Source organism: Ipomoea nil, unplaced genomic scaffold, assembly GCF_001879475.1.
Source record: "Ipomoea nil cultivar Tokyo-kokei standard unplaced genomic scaffold, Asagao_1.1 scaffold2480, whole genome shotgun sequence".
In the NCBI taxonomy this organism is placed as follows: Eukaryota; Viridiplantae; Streptophyta; class Magnoliopsida; order Solanales; family Convolvulaceae; genus Ipomoea; species Ipomoea nil.
Window position 1 is genome coordinate 5,204,581 of NW_017618908.1, and position 18,901 is coordinate 5,223,481.

The 18,901-nt window shown below is 33.7% G+C and overlaps 1 protein-coding gene across 1 annotated transcript; it reads left to right on the forward strand.

The window, feature by feature from the left end:
• The first annotated feature begins 15,922 nt into the window (after positions 1 to 15,922).
• On the forward strand, positions 15,923 to 18,554 carry LOC109152638 (probable beta-1,4-xylosyltransferase IRX9H). The gene is made up of 3 exons (XM_019300280.1): positions 15,923 to 17,220; positions 17,697 to 17,946; positions 18,038 to 18,554. The coding sequence occupies exons 1-3, from the start codon at positions 16,445 to 16,447 to the stop codon at positions 18,203 to 18,205; spliced, it is 1,194 nt and encodes a 397-aa protein (XP_019155825.1). The 5' UTR covers positions 15,923 to 16,444; the 3' UTR covers positions 18,206 to 18,554.
• The last annotated feature ends 347 nt before the right edge of the window (positions 18,555 to 18,901 follow it).

Below are 18,901 nucleotides of genomic sequence, written 5' to 3' on the forward strand. Positions count from 1 at the left end.
GTATGGTGTGACGAATTCAGACTTTCTGTCTTGGCAAGAAAAACGAAATAATTCGAATGCTTGGAGAGGAATACTAAGGACCAAACCTATTCTCCTCAGTGGATCAAAGATGACGGTGAGAAATGGTCAAGACACCTTATTTTGGTATGACAAATGGTTAGACAATAGACCTCTTTTAGAAGCAGCTATGGACACTGTTCCCCTGCATGACCGCAGTCGACCGATTGCATCCTACTGGGAGGAGGGTGTTGGATGGCGCTGGGATCAACTTGACACACTACTTCATGTGGATATCCTCAGTAAACTGGCAGCCTTCATCCTTGTAGAAGATCCTCAACTAGCAGACATAAAAGGATGGGATAACAAATCCTCTGGGCTTTTTTCAGTGAGCTCTGCCTATGAATTTTCTGTGAACGCAAGTGAGTCGGTTGAAGCGGCTAAGTGGAACAATATCTGGAAGCTTAAGCTGCCTAATCGCATCCGCACCTTCCTTTGGCTTCTTAGGCATGACAAAATCATGACAAACCTGAACAGGATGAGACGCGGATTAACTAACATTGCTACTTGTTGGCTCTGCGAGGGGATAATTGAAGACACTGACCATGTACTACGCCTCTGCCCAGCCGCGAAAGAAGTCTGGAATCAGATCTTGCCCGATATTCACAGTAGGTTACAGGGATTAGCTCTAAAAAATTGGGTTGATAAGGGTATCTCGTCTACAGCAAATAATAGAAGGCCATGTAGTGACAATATCACCTTTGCCGTTACCACATGGTGGATTTGGAAGTGGCGCAACGAAGCGATTTTCAATGGAAGTATTAAGCCGCTTAATTCGAAAATCGGCGTCATAAGAGCCCAAGTTGCAGAAATCAACACAGCCTTCGCTAGAATAAAGGGTCCCCACTCAGCTGAGAACGCCATGATTTGGAAGCAATTGTGCTGGGATAAGCCAAGGGAAGGCATCATTAAACTAAATGTGGATGGCTCTGCAGTCTCAACCTCACAAACAGTTGGGTGTGGTGGAATCATCAGGGATCACAATGGGAAGTGGATGAAAGGCTTTCTTGCATCCTTTGCATCTTGTACACCATTCGAAACAGAAGCTTGGGCGATTCTAAAAGGTATTCAATTGCTTGCTTCTTTGTCCTATAACCATACCATCATTGAAAGCGACTCTGCTGAGGCGGTGAAGTATATCAACTCGTCTAGATCACCCACAATTGCTGGCCATAATATCCTAGAAGCTTGCAAACGAGAGATTTGTTCTCTTGAACATTGTGAGATAAGATTCATTCCCCGGGAAATTAACTGTGTGGCAGACAGTCTTGCACGCTTAGCTAGAACACAAGGCATCAGTTTTCAAATCTTATCCGACCCCCCTGTAGAAGTCATTCCGGCAATAGAAGACGATGCTGCTGGTTACCCAGTTTGGCGCAATATGTGTAATTCCCCTTAGTGTTTCTTGTACGCTTTTGTGGGTTTCCCCCTTCCATTAAATACAAAAAAAAAAAAAAATTCTATATTTTATATTTTTTAATCAATAAAAATGCAAAGTACACAAGAGAACAAACACAATTTGTAACATACTTGATCCTGAGCCTTTATATAAGGTTATCAGTTACAACTTCCCTTAATATCAAGGCCCCCTAAACTTCCTACTTTATTTGCCTGACTCTCTTATTTAATTGCATCCTCTTCCACAGATAATATAATAATATAATAATGATAATAATATATGGAATATTATTATTCCATCAATACTATATATGATTCATGGTTTTATTTTGATTTGTTAGTGTTGAATTTTATATTTTACATTTCTTTTTGTCTTTAATGTTTAATTTTAAATATTAAATTTTATATTTTATATTTGTATATATTTTTTATAAAAACAATTTGCATCATAATGTTTTTATGACATATTCCATTAAATTGATTAACGGACAATTAAATAAATAAATATGAAACAACTCCTTCTAGTCTATGTCATATTTTTAATGAGCATGGGTTTTGTGTTATAACTTTTTATCTCTTGTGTTATTAAATTTTGTATCTTATGACTTTATGAGTAGAAATTCTGCACCTAGAATAAATTAGTAATCGTGTCTCTTATGTTATTAATTTTTGTGTCTTGTGTTGTAAAATTTTATGTCTATGAACATAAATTATGTATCTATATCATATTTGAAAAATAAGTAAATACATAACATGTGTATGTGTCTTGCGTTATGATTTTTTGTCTTGTGTTATGAAATTATGTACCTTATGAGTATGAATTATGTACCTCGTCTTTTTCAATCTAGTTGGGTCCATAAAACTAAGTTATGTGTCTTGTGTTGTAATTTTTTTTGTGTTTTGAGTTATGAAATTCTATACCTTGAGTATGAATTCTGTACCTCGTTGTTTCAATTTATGGTCCATATATATACTTATGTGGACCTTGGTCTATGATATAAATTGGATGACCTAAGGTAGTAGTAATTAAGGTCCATCATTTGAAAAGACCACCTTTAATTTAATTTGCATGAAGACTCCCACCCCAAACATTGAGGTGGCCTGGTGGGAAGGGTAGGAAACAACCCGAAGTTAGGGTGTACATGAAATAAATAGCAATTCACCATAAAATTTAAGAACAATAATGACCATATATTGATAATTCTTGCATACAATTTTAAATTTGAATCTTGTAAATAAAGTAGAAAGTAATATGTATTAGAAAATCTTTTTGTATTGATTTAATAATAACTTAATTATAACTGAGTAGTTATGTTCTGCATCCGTATGCACCATGCATGGTGCATACGGATGCAAAAACGACGTCGTTTTATTAAAAACGCGCGTCTCCCCTTAAAAAAAATCAGGTTCGATTCCCAGCAACAACATTATGTTGTTCATTCATTCTGGAATTTTAGTTCACAGATTATGGAATTTTAGTTCATTGATTCTGCAATTATAGTTCATCGATTCTGGAATTGTAGTTCATCGATTCTGAAATTTTAGTTCATAGATTCTGGAATTTTAGTCCATTCATTCTGGAATTTTTAGTTCATAGATTATATTCTGGAATTTTAGTTCATAGATTCTGGAATTATAGTTCATCGATTATGGAATTATAGTTCATCGATTATGAAATGAGTTAATACCCAAAATCGTCCTCAACTATAGTGGTTTTTCTCAATTTCGTCCTAAACGACTTTGGTGACCTAATATCATCCCAGACTTTTGTGTTTCGCTCAATTTAGTCCCAGACTTTTGTGTTTTTGCTCAATTTAGTCCCTCATTTGTTATTCTGTCCATTTAGTGTTAAATAAATAGACAATTCAGTAATTTTAATATTGGCATCTCTTTACTCATAGACATGTGAACTGCGAAATCCTTTTTTTTTTACGAAGTACTCCCAGAATTACTCCTAAAACTGCGAATATAAAATTTGATTTGCAGGTCCGGGAGTAATTCTGGGCGTAATTCGTACAAGAAAGAGGAATTTCGCACTTCACAAGTTGAAAGTAAAGAGAGATCAATATTGACGTTACTGAATTGTCCCTTTATTAACACCAATTTGACGGAATAACAAATGGAGAACTAAATTGAGCGAAACACAAAAGTCTGGGATGATATTAGGTCACCAAAGTCGTTTAGGACGAAATTGAGAAAAACCACTATAGTCGAGGACGATTTTGGGTATTAACTCATTATGAAATTATAGTTCATCGATTCTGGAATTTTAGTTCATATGTTGTTGCTGGAAATTGAACCTGAATTTTTTTTAAGGGGAGACGCGCGTTTTTAATAAAACGACGTCGTTTTTGCATCCGTATGCACCATGCATGGTGCATACGGATGCACAGCATAATTTGCCATTATAACTAGCTTGGTTGGCGTGAGTAGTTGTGCACTCTTGTTTCTTTAAGAGAGGTCGGAGTTTGAACCCCCCTCATTAATTAACTTATTTATAAATTAGTACAAGAGTTAATACCTAAAATGATCCCTTAACTATTTCTAAATTGGTCATCAACTATCAATTCACTTAAAATTGTCATTTGATTATGCCAAATTTTATTAATTTTAGTCTTTCGTTAACTACACCGATGACTAAATTGAATAAATTTTTCATATTCAGTGACCATTTTATGTGAATTGATAGTCGATGGGCTATTTTAGATATTATCTCTTAGTCAAAATATATATACATTGTACGTGACAATCAAACTAACACTTATGGGGTATATAATAATAATAATAAGGGATAAGGGTCAAATATGCCCTTCAATTATAGGTCAATGTGCAATTAGCCCCTTAAACTAACAAAAGCTTCAATTAAACCCTTCATCTTTTCACTTTTATACAATTAAGTTATTTGTTACATTTAAGTTACTTGCAAACTTTTTTTAACTTTAAAATTTAATTAAAATAAAAAAAAATATTTTTAATTAAAATAAATTAATAAATTAAAAAAAAAAAAAGAAAAAAAAAGGCTCGGCGACCGACCAGCTTCTCTGTCCAGTTGGACGGAGAAGCTGGTATAACTTCTCCGTCGAACATTTTAGTTCTTCTTTTTTTTTTTTTTTGTAATTTTTTTTTTAAAAAATAATAATTTTACCTGTTATTACCTTGTGTTTACCTACAAATTGAGCTAATTGCACAAATTTAAAAATGACAGAAGTGTCAAATAGGTTCATTTACCAGTTAAATTTGTTTTATTATCTTTTTTTTTTTTTTTGCAGGTTCCTAACCGGTTGTCTATTCAATTATTTAAAAATATATATAAAATATATATATATATATATATATATATATATATATATATTTATTTATTATTATTATTATTAGGACTCTATGTATATGAGTCTGTTTAGAACTTCTTATCCTTGTCACACTGTGACTCTCTACTTCTTATCATTGTCACACTGTGACTCTCTATTCTATATATTCACATCATCTGATCTCATTGTAATCAAGTTCAGAAAATATAATACAATCAGTTCTCATCTGGTATCAGTTAGCTAGGGTTTTGTGATTCATAAAATTAAGAAGATGCAGCGCTGCGATGGCAACCTTAATTACCGTGGAGGTCAGCAACGTGGCTTCGATGATCCGTGTCAAATCTGTAAAGGTTTCGGCCACACAGGAGTCAATTGTTTTTGGCGCTATGATGATCCGTGTCAAATTTGTAAACGTTTTGGTCACACGGGAGCTAATTATTTTTGGCGCTATGATGATCCGTGTCAAATTTGTAAACGTTTTGGTCACACGGGAGCCAATTGTTTTTGGCGCTATAATGATCCGTGTCAAATTTGCAAAAGTTTCGGTCACACGGGAGTCAACTGTTTTCGGCGATATTCAGGGGCTCCGGGTTCTCAGGCTAATTTGGTGTTTCAGAATGGTTTAGTTGCTAAAACCTCGTCAAATTCTCATACTTGGGTTCCGGACACTGGAGCCACAAATCATGCAACTCCGAACATCGTTGTCCTTTCTACATCGGAGAAGTACACTGGTAATGACACTTTACGTGTCGGTGACGGTATGGGTTTATCTATTAGTCATGTTGGCCATGCCTCTTTTAATACCCCTTCTAGATCATTTACATTGTCTGATATACTTCACGTTCCGCGTTTGTCTAATTCTTTATTATTTGTTCAGAAGTTTGCATCCGATAATAAAGTCTTTTTTGAGTTTCACCCCTCCTTTTTTGTTGTAAAAGATATCAATACCAAAGAAATACTTCTTCGGGGCAATAGTTCGGGGGGACTATACACACTTTCATTACCTAGTTCGTCTCCGTCAGCGTTTATTTCCGCTCGTGCCTCGGCTTCCACTTGGCACAATCGTCTAGGTCATCCTCATAACCGTGTTCTTAGCCATATACTTCGTTCTTGTTTGGTTAGTGGGTCTCGTGATAATATTCGTTGTCATAATTCGTTATGCAATGCGTGTCAATTAGGCAAATCTGCCCGTTTTCCCCTCCCCCGTGTTGCTTCCTCTAGTTCTCAAGTCCTAGATCTTATTTACACAGACATTTGGGGTCCTGCGCCCACTTTATCTACTTCTGGCTTCCGTTATTTTGTGATCTTTGTGGATGACTATTCCCGTTATACATGGTTCTTTCCTATGAAATTAAAGTCTGATCTTTATGTCATCTTTGATAAATTTCGTACTCTTGTTGAACGGTCCTTTAATTGCAAAATAAAGGCCATTCAGTCTGATTTAGGTGCTGAGTACAAAAAGTTCATTCTTTGTTTGTTCAATTAGGAATTCAACATAGACAATCCTGTGCCTATACACATGAACAGAATGGTCGTGTTGAACGAAAACATCGTCACATTGTTGAAACTGGTCTGGCTCTTCTAGCTCATGCCTCTGTTCCTTTGAAATTTTGGGATTTTGCCTTTGAGACTGCTGTCTATTTAATTAACAGAATGCCATCTTCTGTATTAAATAACTCCAGTCCTCATCTCCTGTTACATAAATCCCCTCCTTCCTATCTTTTTCTTCGTGTCTTTGGGTGTTTATGCTACCCTCATCTTCGACCATATAATCGTCATAAGATGTCATACATGTCTTCTCCATGTGTCTTCCTAGGTTATCCTGAGTCCTTTAGGGGGTACAGATGCATGGACTTACATACTAATAAGATTTACACATGCAGGCATGTCAGATTTGATGAAGAAGTTTTCCCCTTTGCTACTAAAACTTCTTTGCAGGATCTATCTACTCCGTTTTCTGGACCTTGGGCGGAATCTGTTCTCAGTCACAGCACACCTATTCCTGACGTGCCCAATGATGAGCTGCCAGAACCGCCGCTACCTGCTTCATTCGAACCAGCCGTGGTTCCTGGACAGGCTGCCTCGTCGGGTGATCCTGTGGAGCCTGTTGCTCGCCGGCGAGGCCGTCCACGTGGGCGGTCCATCAGGCCCAATGTCCGTACTCACTCTATGGCCACTCGCAGCAACGCAGGTGCTCCTCTTTTTGCTCTAGCAGCTCAAGTGCATCCCACGGAACCCACATGTTACTCTCAAGCTGTCAAATATCCTGAGTGGCGTGAAGCCATGGACCAAGAATTCAATGCTCTCCTGCATAACCACACATGGTCTCTAGTTCCACCCACTGCAGGTATGAATATTATTGGCTGTAAATGGGTGTTGTACGAAGAGAAAGGCTGATGGTGCTATTGAAAGGCATAAAGCCATGCTGGTTGCGAAAGGTTTTAATCAGGTTCCAGGTCAGGACTTCTTCGACACTTTTAGTCCAGTGGTAAAGCCTACGACTGTAAGACTCCTTCTATCTCTAGCTTTATCATCTGGGTGGTCTATCAAACAGCTAGATGTTCATAATGCTTTTCTGAATGGTAATCTGGCTGAAACAGTTTATATGAAGCAACCCCCTGGTTATATTGATGCTAACTTCCCGAATCATGTTTGTTTGTTAAAAAGATCTCTGTATGGGTTAAAACAAGCTCCCAGAGCTTGGTTTAATCGACTACATACGTTCTTACTATCGGTTGGTTTTCAAGCATCCAAGACAGATGTCTCTCTGTTCTATTACTCTAAAGACTCTGCTTTGGTTTATCTATTGGTGTACGTGGATGACATTCTTGTAATGGGAAGTGATCAAGGTATTATGTCTCAGCTCTTGTCCAAACTGTCTGCTACATTCAAAATCAGAGATCTTGGTGAACCAAATTTTTTTCTGGGTATTGAAACAGTTAAGAGTGACAATGGGATTATTTTATCTCAACAACGGTATATGAATGATATTTTAAAACGGGCTGGAATGTCTGAATGCAAACCCCTTTCTACACCTATCTCTGTCTCGAAAACTGTCCCCTTCAATTCAGATCTATATGATGATCCCACACAGTACAGGAGTCTAGCTGGAGCACTGCAATATCTCACTGTCACACGACCTGACCTATCCTTTGCAGTTAATCAGTTATGCCAGCATATGCATGCCCCCACCATATCACACTGGGAGCAGCTCAAACGGGTACTCAGGTATGTTAAGGGAACAGTTGATCATGGTTTACGCATACGACGGTGCTCATCTAGAGACATTCATGCTTTCTCTGATTCTGATTGGGCTGGTTGTCCTGACAATCGAAAATCCACGAGTGGTTTTGCTGTTTTCTTGGGGAGTAATCTTATATCATGGGTTTGCAAGAAACAGAGAACTGTTGCCAGGTCATCCACTGAGGCTGAATACAAAGCTCTTGCAGATGTTTGTGCTGGGGTTCTATGGATTATGTCGTTATTGCGTGAGATACAGATTCCGGGTATTTCCATTCCAAAATTATGGTGTGATAATCTAGGAGCTACATATATGAGTGCCAATCCAATCTTTCATGCGCGCACCAAGCATGTGGAGATTGATTATCATTTTGTTCGTGATCGAGTAGCTTCGGGCGATATCCAAGTCAACTTCATCTCCACAAAGGATCAAGTTGCTGATATCTTCACCAAAGCTCTGCCTGGACCTAGATTTTCTTCCTTAAGGGGCAAGCTACTGTCACACTGTGACTCTCTATTCTATATATTCACATCATCTGATCTCATTGTAATCAAGTTCAGAAAATATAATACAATCAGTTCTCATTATTATTATTATTATTATTATTATTATTATTATTATTATTATTATTATTATTATTATATTTTTTATATATTTTTTAATAATTGAATAGGCAACGTATAAAAAAAAAAGTCAATCGAACAAATTTAGATGATAGATAGGTCTATTTGACACTTAATTTAGTTCGTGGTGGGAATTGAGCACTTCGCAGTAGTAGATGAGTCTATTTGACATTTCTGTCTTAAAAAATTTATAGACTTAATTGCATACAAGTAGAGAGATTAAGGGCCTAAATGAAGCTTTTGTTAGTTTATATGGCTAATTGCACTTTGACTTATAGTTGAAAGGTCTATTTGACCAATAATAATAATAATAATAATAATAATAATAATAATAATAACTTTTAGTCTTGCTTCCCGTGATAGGGTGAGGGATTGAGCTACACATGAAACCTAAGCAATTATTGAGGGGTTTTGACTAATCAATGATGATGAAGATTTCTTGATCTGAGAAGTGTATATGTGACTGGGAACATAGAATCATTTGAACAACTTAGAATTTACTTCTTTCATGGATCTTGAAACGAATTCATAGATCCAGAATATAATTTGACGAAGTTGAAAAACTGAATTATTAAAAAAATGAAACTTAAAAGTCATGTCAACAAATTAGATGGGATTTATCAATCAATTTGGAGTTTGGACAGATGCATCGCTTTTATTCAAGATCTGAATCATTTCAAATTCAGCCCTAAAAGGGATGAACAAATAGGTGGAGCTTGTAATAAAATTTATTTATATGTTCAATTTCTGCTAATACTTTGTTGGTCGAATCGGTCACACAGGATATTTTTAATATATATGGCAAGCATCTTGTGTTTAGATGGCATGTAGTGACCTCTCTCATGTGGGAGGTCATGAGATCGAGCCTCAATAGAGGCGTTGTTGACTTACCTCTCTCATGTGGGAGGTCATGAGATCGAGTCTCAATAGAAGCGTTGTTGACTAGTATGTTTGAACAGATATTACAATAATGTAATATGACTTAGTATGTTTGAATAGATATTACAATGTAATAGAGTCAATAGCATTCAAAAAAAAGTGAATGCCTCTACTGAAGTTTGAATCCATCACCTTTTACATAGAGAAGTAACTACATACATACATACATACATATATATATATATATATATATATATATATATATATATATATATATATATAAAAGAGATGATGTAATACTTAAAAAGTTGGAACATAAATATAAAATGGAAAATAGAAATAATAAATAAATTACTTTAACATACAATATAGAAAAATAAGAGTGACAAAATTACAAATTATTGAAAATTTCGTGGTATACCACGTTGATTGTTGATGTATAGAGGAATTTGAGTTCTTGGCAATCAATATTTTAAGATCATCTGGGTTGTTAACTCGAGAAGTAGTCATGTACAACTGACCATGCACAAAAACTGGTTTTTTAAGTAACAATCCTACATGTGACAATGTTTGACCTTGACTTTTGTTAATAGTCATTGCTTATGATAACATCAATGAGAATTGTCTTGAATGGCAACCTGGTATCAGATGGTGACATTGACATTCTGTGGATCAACACTTTTGTTCCTTTGTTAGCACCATCCATTAACTCAGCTTCAATTACACGGGCTGCTAACTTGGTGATTACCAATCGCGTACCATTACACAATCCAACTGAATGATCAACATTTCTTAACAACATGACTGGTGAGCCAATTAAAGTTAATGAATGGTTTGGTACACCTGAAGCTCTAATGTCGAAAATTCCAGTGTGTGTACATCACCCAGTATTCCAACGTCTGCATCGGCTTTGCACACTGTGTCACAACTAAAATATGTTCTACTTACAGCCTTATGCAACTCACTCATATGTTGTACATTTTTGCACGACACAACTGAATGAGTCAAACAATTAGATTAGGTTGTCATAGTTGACATGCTGTAATAGTTTTTGTATGTGAATTATTATTACTATAATAATTACTAATATATACGAAGTATATATATATATATATATATATATATATATATATATATATATAACAATAATAGTAACTAATATTATAATTTTCTTTTACTCAACATGTTAAATTACATGAATCTATTTATAAAATAATATGAATAAAAATTTTGGGAATTACATGAATCTATTTATCTATTTATAAGTTAATATGAATACAATAAATGTTTTTACATTTGGAGGGAAAATTTTTGGGAATTACATGAATCTATTTATAAATTAATATGAATACAATAAATGTGTTCACATTTTGAGAATTTTTTTTTTTTTTTGAGAACCAGGAAAAATTTTTGAGACAATTATTTTACTTTAATATATATAGAGATAGAGATACAAACTCGCAACCAATTAGTAATGTTTAGCCTAATAAAGCCAGTTCAATACCAAATATATTTGATTGTAAGTGAACACTAAGACTAAGTTTTAGTTATAAATGTTGCAAAACTTGTCGAAGCTGATGTCTACTTCCCAACCATCCCCCTACCTTCCTGGCATATTTCAAGTTTATTCAATATACTAGTTTTTTACGCGCATTGCGCGATTGGGATAATGCCCAATGCTTTTTTTAAAATAAGTAATTTAAAGTATATTAAGGCAAGATTATATTGAAATTGTTCATGCATAGATAATTGAAGGTTGAATTTGCGTATTTAAATAGGTAATTCTTCTCCCAAAGGTTGAGTCCCGAACCCCAAGGGCCCCCCCACACTCCAACCCGACAGAGCATTGTGGGAAGTTGTAAATCACGGTGACTCAATGGTTTAGCAGACAGGGCCAAATGCTGGTACGCACAAGGAATCTGCCTACTTTGGACATAATTCCCGCATTGCCGGCGCCGATGTTCAAACCTTGGTCTCTTCTCCCAAATACTACCCACTAAACCATTGAGCTAAGCCCGTGCGGGTTAAATAGGTAATTCTAAGTTTACAAATTCAAGATAATATAGTCAATATTGATTATAATTGTCAATAAAATAATTGTATAGGTATGGTTGAAACCAAATACGGGACATAAAGGAGAACAAATAAAAATTAGGGCATAAAATATGAAATATATACTAATATTGTTTGAGGAGATTCCGACATTAGGATTTGTGGTTAAGTTCTATTAAGACTTTAATATTAGAATTAGATTAATGGTGTAGTTATATTAGACATTAATATTAGAATTAGACTAACGGTGAATTGACGGAAAAGTTAAATGGATAATCATATAATTAAGGATAAATTAGAAAATCTTAAAAGAAAAAAATTAAAACCTGAACAATATGAACCATTCATTTGATTTAATAATTTGGCGGTCATTTTTTCTACCCATTGTTAATAATTAAATAATCCGCTAACGTTAACCGCTAACTGCTGATTGTCAAACAAGGACATTGCGAGGTAGTTCTCACTTCAATTTGTTATGTGATTTGAATACTCTCTTTGTCACAAAATCTCTCAAGTAGTTAATATGGTTGGCTTTATTAATTATATTTTTTAAATTTTTTCATGGTATTAATAAAATACTTGGTAAATAAATATATAGCATTATTTTATGTTATAACTTTGATATTTAATTAGAAAAATAGTGCACAAAAAAAGATAATAGATAATGTAGTGAATATAATCAATTGATGAATTTGAATGTAAAAATTTTTACATTTGAGAAAAATAAAGACAATATAACTAATGAAAATATTTCTTTTAATTAATTTATTGATAATTAATAATTTGTTTTTCACTGAATAAAGACATTGTAAGGACAATGTAGCGAATATAATCAATTAATAAATTTGAATATAAAGAATTAAAACCTGAACAATATGAACCATTCATTTGATTTAATAATTTGGCGGTCATTTTTTCTACCCAATGTTAATAATTAAATAATCCGCTAACGTTAACCGCTAACTGCTGATTGTCAAACAAGGAAATTGCGAGGTAGTTCTCACTTCAATTTGTTGTGTGATTTGAATACTCTCTTTGTCACAAAATCTCTCAAGTAGTTAATATGGTTGGCTTTATTAATTATATTTTTTTTTAATTTTTTCATGGTATTAATAAAATACTTGGTAAATAAATATATAGCATTATTTTATGTTATAACTTTGATATTTAATTAGAAAAATAGTGCACAAAAAAAAAAAGATAATAGATAATGTAGTGAATATAATCAATTGATAAATTTGAATGTAAAAATTTTTACATTTGAGAAAAATAAAGACAATATAACTAATGAAAATATTTCTTTTAATTAATTTATTGATAATTAATAATTTGTTTTTCACTGAATAAAGACATTGTAAGGACAATGTAACGAATATAATCAATTAATAAATTTGAATATAAAGAATTTTTATATTGAAGAAAAATAAAGACAATATAACTAATAAAATTATTTATCTTATTTAATTTATTGATAATGAATATTTTTTTTTTTGAATAAAGACATTGTGAACACATAATTCTAAATTAAAGAAATGCATATGTATTATTTTTTGTTGTAACTACTAAATTATTATTTATATAATTTAATAAGAGTAAAATAGAGTACTAATTATGCCAACTTTGATTGGGATGAGGTTCGAACTTAAGACCTTTTTTTTTTATTGAAATCAATGAGTAAGTTAACGGTGAACTAACGGCAATTCTTAAAATTTTAACGGAATTAGTAACGGTGTGTGGGTATTTTAGAAAATTTTAGTGTAAAATTTAAATCTGATCAATCTTTTAATCAATCTGAGCCATTCATTTGATTAAAATCTGCGACCGTCATTTTTTCTACCCATTATAGGTCTAACTCTCTTGGGCTTTTATTAGTATATATATATATATATATATATATATATATATATATATATATACTCTATTAAATAAAAGTGATAAATATAATGTTAACTCCTAGGCAGTTTCCTTGAAATGAAAACTCTTGTTTCAATTATCTATTTTCTTGATAAAGAAACATAAAAATTTTATCGTGTTACTTTTATTTATTTTTACCCTTTAATTTAACCATATTGCATTCTTATTTCTTAATACTAGTTAGTAGTTACCACACGCGCATTGTGCAAATAGTCTAATGCACGGCTAAAAATTATAGAATTTTCGACCACCTAAAAGTGATCTTAAATCAAGTCGAAAGCAAAAAATTGTCGAAAATAGCAACAAAAGTTTTTCCGGATACCAAAAGTGATCGGAACAAGGCTCTCGACTTGATTTAAAATCACTTTTAGGTGGTCGGAAATTCTATAATTTTCAGCAGTGATGCTCAATGTGTATTATATTTTTAAATTAATGTTTCAGAATTTATCAAAGTATCATCCAGTATCCTGACGTATATCAATGAAAGATTATCAAATTTATCATTAAAATAAATATTTCAAAATTTTCTATAAAAATAAATATTTCAAGAATACATAAATATGACATGTGACATAAATGTTAGATTAACTAGTGTAATAGCAGTTTAGAGGATAGTACCCAAAACTGTTATATCAAGAATCCATAAATATGACATGTGGCAAAAATATGAAGCACCCTCACTAGATACTAACCAAGCATAATTTTTTCAACACAGAACCCTATTAATTTTAATGTCTGGCGTGATCCATGCTTTCTCTTGTTATCACTCCCGCGATAAATGAATTCTTGATTAATTAATCAAAGTTCATGTTAAATTTTATATTGTATTTTTTAATACATGCACTCTAACATTTCATAGTATAAGTTCAACAATTATGTCAATTCTGATTTGGATGGGGTTCGAATCTAAGGCCTTTCTTATGAAAATCAATGAGTAAGTTAAGAATAAGAATTAATTTCACTTTTGGTCCCACGACTTTTGAGTTCTTATCACTTTTGGTGCACAACTTTAAATTTTTTCAATTTTGGTGCCTAACTTTGTTATTTTTATCAGTTTCGGTCCTTCCAGCCAAATTAACGATAAAATATTTCCGGATTTTATATTTTAGGGGCAAAATCGGCATCCCATGGAAAGATCTTCAATATTTAAACAAAAGAAAAATCATATTAAGAGGAAAAGAAGAGTTTGCCAATGGTCGAAACTATAAATCCCATAGATCTGTCTGGTTTCTGCCCATCTTCCCCATTATTCTCATCATCAAACACCTATAGGTATGATTTTATGGTGATTTTGTTTAGATATTGAAGATGTTTCCTTGGGATAACAATTTTACCCCTAACAATATAAAATCCAGCAACATTTCACTGTCAATTTGACCGAAAGGACCAAAACTGATAAAAATAACAAAGTTAGGCACCAAAATTAAAAAAATTTAAAGTTGAGCACCAAAAATGATAGAATATCAAAAGTTGTGGGACCAAAAGTAAGATTAATTCTTAAGAATAATAATATAGTTAATGGAACATTTCGTTACTAAAGTTTACACTGACGGAATGCAATGATATTTAGGAAAAAGTAAATGATATAATGAAGGGTAAAGTAGGAAAAAATAATAAAAATACTAAAATCAAAATGATATGAATCATTCATTTCAACTCATAATTACATCAACATTTTTTAGTTCCAGTTAGGAACCTAACTTTATTGACTCTTGTAGACAATTTTAATTTTAGCTGCATTCTATAATTTTATAATATCAAGTTTTTTTACTTATCGCAACATAATGTATCTATAAGTGCCAAGCACCTTGTGCTCAGATGACACCTCTGTAGCTCTCTTTGAGGAAAGGTCACATGATCAAACTCCAGCTCTTTGGACTACAACAAATAGAAAAAGTATAAAATATATACTACTTTGTAATAAAGTCAATAGTACTAAGAAAAAAAGTATCTATCTGTATTTAGAGTTAGACACTATTCCTATTATTATTCAAATTAAAACTTGAAATACAAACCAATATTTAGATTTTGAGTGAACCCGATAGGCTATTATTTATATATTTTTAGTTACGTTATGTATAAAAAAAAAATGAACTAATTTGGCATAAACTCAACATGTTAGATTGGATATTTTTAGTTATGTTAAACTCAAATATAGGTTTAATTTGAATAAGAAATATTTAAAAAAAAATATCGCCATCGAACTATTAACCTGTTAAAAATATTATCTGCATAAATTTATAAAGTTAAATAATTTAATTACAAATTTTTTATACAATGACTCAATTGCACAAACATTAATAGTTCAATGAACTATTTAACATTTTTCCATTAATTTATAATCGATTCTAATATTCTATGTGGTATGTATTTTTAAAAAAAATAAAATTTATTGAGCATCTTCGAGCATTCCCATTTACGAATCTAGATCAAAAAAGCGGCGGTATACACCCCTTGAGACTTGAGTCCCCTCAAACTTTCCGGCGTATTCTAGATCGAACACACTTTCAGTTCTATCTTGCGCAGTCTGTGCGCGACTGCGCGCTACGTATCTCACTCTCGGGACTCGAAAAAGTTGAGAAATTACGAATTTACTAAAACAGGTTACATTTTCACAGTTGAATTTCCGGTAGATTTATTGCCAGATTTGCTAAATTTGGCTTTCAGTGATCATTCTACGTAGATAGATACAGTGCTAGATACGTATGCATTCGGAGAAAGAGGGAGAGGGAGTTGATTGGAGCGAGTTCCAAGTTTCGATGCAATGAACTTTTGAAGCTATGAATCGGTGCTTTGTATCGGTCTCCTCTGCTCTGTTGCTTGAATTCATTATGTTTGCTGTCGTGTTGACTCGGTATTGACTCAGTTCCTGTGAATTTCGCTCCTATTTTTGTTGATTAGTTTGTGGAAATTATGTGACTCGGTTGATTTTCTCTCTCTATATATTGCTGCATCTTTTTGTTACAATAACAATGGCGTCGATCCGGAGAACTCTGTCTCCATATCACGAGCGGCATTATCAGAACGGAGGACATCCGGTTTCCGTTCCCGTTCAATCTCAGTCTCAGAAGCTCATGTCCAACGGAAAATTCTCGTCTCCATTACCTTCCTTTGGATTCGGTGTTTGGAGGTTGCTCGGCGGAATGAGATATTCGCGGAGAAAGGTTTTGTCTAGGTGTTTGATCTTATTCTTTCTAGGGTTTGTACTAGGTTTGACAGTGTTTGGTGATTTCGAGGATTTGAACAGCAGCAACTTCCCCGGGAAAATGAAGCCTCCATTGATGAATGATAGACTGGAGCTGAAGGATGCTGTCATACCTAGACCGAGTGCTCTCGTCGATAGAGTTCAATTACAAATCGAGGAGAAGAAGGAAATGAATGAACAACTAGATTTAAATCCTCAGAAACAGTTGATTGTTGTAACTCCAACCTATAACAGGGCGTTACAAGCCTATTATTTGAATAGATTGGGGCAGGTTTTGAAGCTCGTGGAGCCGCCATTGTTGTGGATTGTGGTTGAGATGAATGCAGCTTCAATGGAGACTGCAGATATTTTGAGGAAGATGGGAATTGTGTATAGGCATCTGGTGTGTTCCAAGAATATGACGGATATAAAGGACCGCGGTGTGCATCAGAGGAACTCTGCACTGGAGCACATCGAACGTCATAGGCTTGATGGGATTGTTTACTTTGCAGATGATGACAATATATATTCATTCGAACTGTTTGAGAGTATGAGAAAAATCAGGTAATGTTGGGTCGAGTTTACTTGTTTTTGTTAAACGTCTTCCTTGAATATAGTTAATGTGCCAAACCTGCAATAATTTGATATGATATCATTGTGTTTTCTGCTGATATGAAATCCAAAAATAAGATGCACCACTGGGATTAGTTAATTAATGTATATAAGCTTGCTTGATTGAAACTGACAGTAGATACAGTAACTTCAACAAACTAAATTTCTTCTCTTCGATGTCTAAACAGCAGTGTTTGATATGCAGTTTCACATTTTTATGATGCTCACAATTGCATAATATGTTGCTGAAGGATTTCTTCTAGTATCACATAATGAAGTTAAACGTTTTCTATGATTTGAAAATTAGGACTTTAGGAGTATACGAATTCTTTAGTGAGAAAAAATCTTGTGACTGTGCTCTTCGAATGTGCCTTTTTTTTCGTGGTTTTACTATTCTTATCTAGCCTTTTTTTTTTTTTACCTTGTAGCCGTTTTGGCACTTGGCCTGTTGCTATGTTGGAGCAAAGCAAAAACAAAGCAATATTGGAAGGTCCTGTGTGCAACGGAAGTCAAGTAATCGGATGGCACACAAATGAGAAGAGTAAACGACTAAGAAGGTTTCATGTCGATATGTCTGGCTTTGCCTTCAACAGCACTATTTTGTGGGATCCAAAACTGTGGCGCAGACCCACTGCTGCTCCAATCCGGCAATTGGACACCGTGAAAGAGGGCTTTCAGGTATGTACCTAAGCTCACTTCTTAGTTTGCCTTTCGCTTGACATTTGTTAGCCCGGGATACAAGGTAGTAATTTGTCGTGACCACTGGCAGGAGACCACCTTTATAGAACAGCTTGTCGAAGACGAAAGCCAAATGGAAGGAATACCTCCCGGGTGTTCGAGGGTGTTAAATTGGCACCTCCATTTGGAAGCTCGCAAACTCGTTTACCCAAAAGGCTGGTCGATCCAGGAGAACTTTGATACTGTTATAGCAACTTGATGAGGAAGACCAAGTTTGTTTATTCATGAGGTTTGCCATCTGTTTCTAACCTCAATCTTCCCAAAACCTTATACAAACATATACTGGAAATAGTAACATACTAGAGCTGATGTTTGAAAATCCTGTAATTGGGAACAATGAAAATCCTGTAATTGAGAATCCAATTTTTTCATTTTATTCTTTTTTTTTTTTTTTTTTTTTTTTTTTTAAATCAAACTGGGCTGTTATTAGCTCAATTCAGATAGGAGTTATTATGAGAACATTGATTGATTTGCGTCATTTTTCTCAAGTTGAATTTTTTATATTTATTACGGAGTATAACATAATCTGGGTTGGTTTGGGATATAAATTATTGGGGTTTTACTATCGCTACACTTCATTTGTGCAAGAATTATGATAGGCTCACTTCCATTTTTCACCGTATTTATTTTTTTATCACTTGATGTAAAATGTTTTGATTATTCAATTTTTTTTAATCTAGGAGGCCCTTAGTAATATCAATGACCAATGCTAGGAAGTGAAAAAATAGGAGAACTAAATATTTTCCTTTGTGCAGTTTGAGTCTCTTATCCTCATTTAGTATCATTAAACGTCCACAAAGTTCCATTTTAGTGTTACAAGTGGTAAATATTTATAAGTGGTCCATCTTATTATAACATGATTCACAATATAACGTCTCCCACTTAGTCGTTATTT

Excerpts from the sequence above, each read along its gene's own strand:
- LOC109152638 (XM_019300280.1), top strand. The coding sequence starts at position 16,445 with ATGGCGTCGATCCGGAGAACTCTGTCTCCATATCACGAGCGGCATTAT. Across the intron at positions 17,221-17,696 it reads GAGAGTATGAGAAAAATCAG|CCGTTTTGGCACTTGGCCTG; the intron begins GTAATGTTGGGT and ends TTTACCTTGTAG. Across the intron at positions 17,947-18,037 it reads CCGTGAAAGAGGGCTTTCAG|GAGACCACCTTTATAGAACA; the intron begins GTATGTACCTAA and ends GACCACTGGCAG.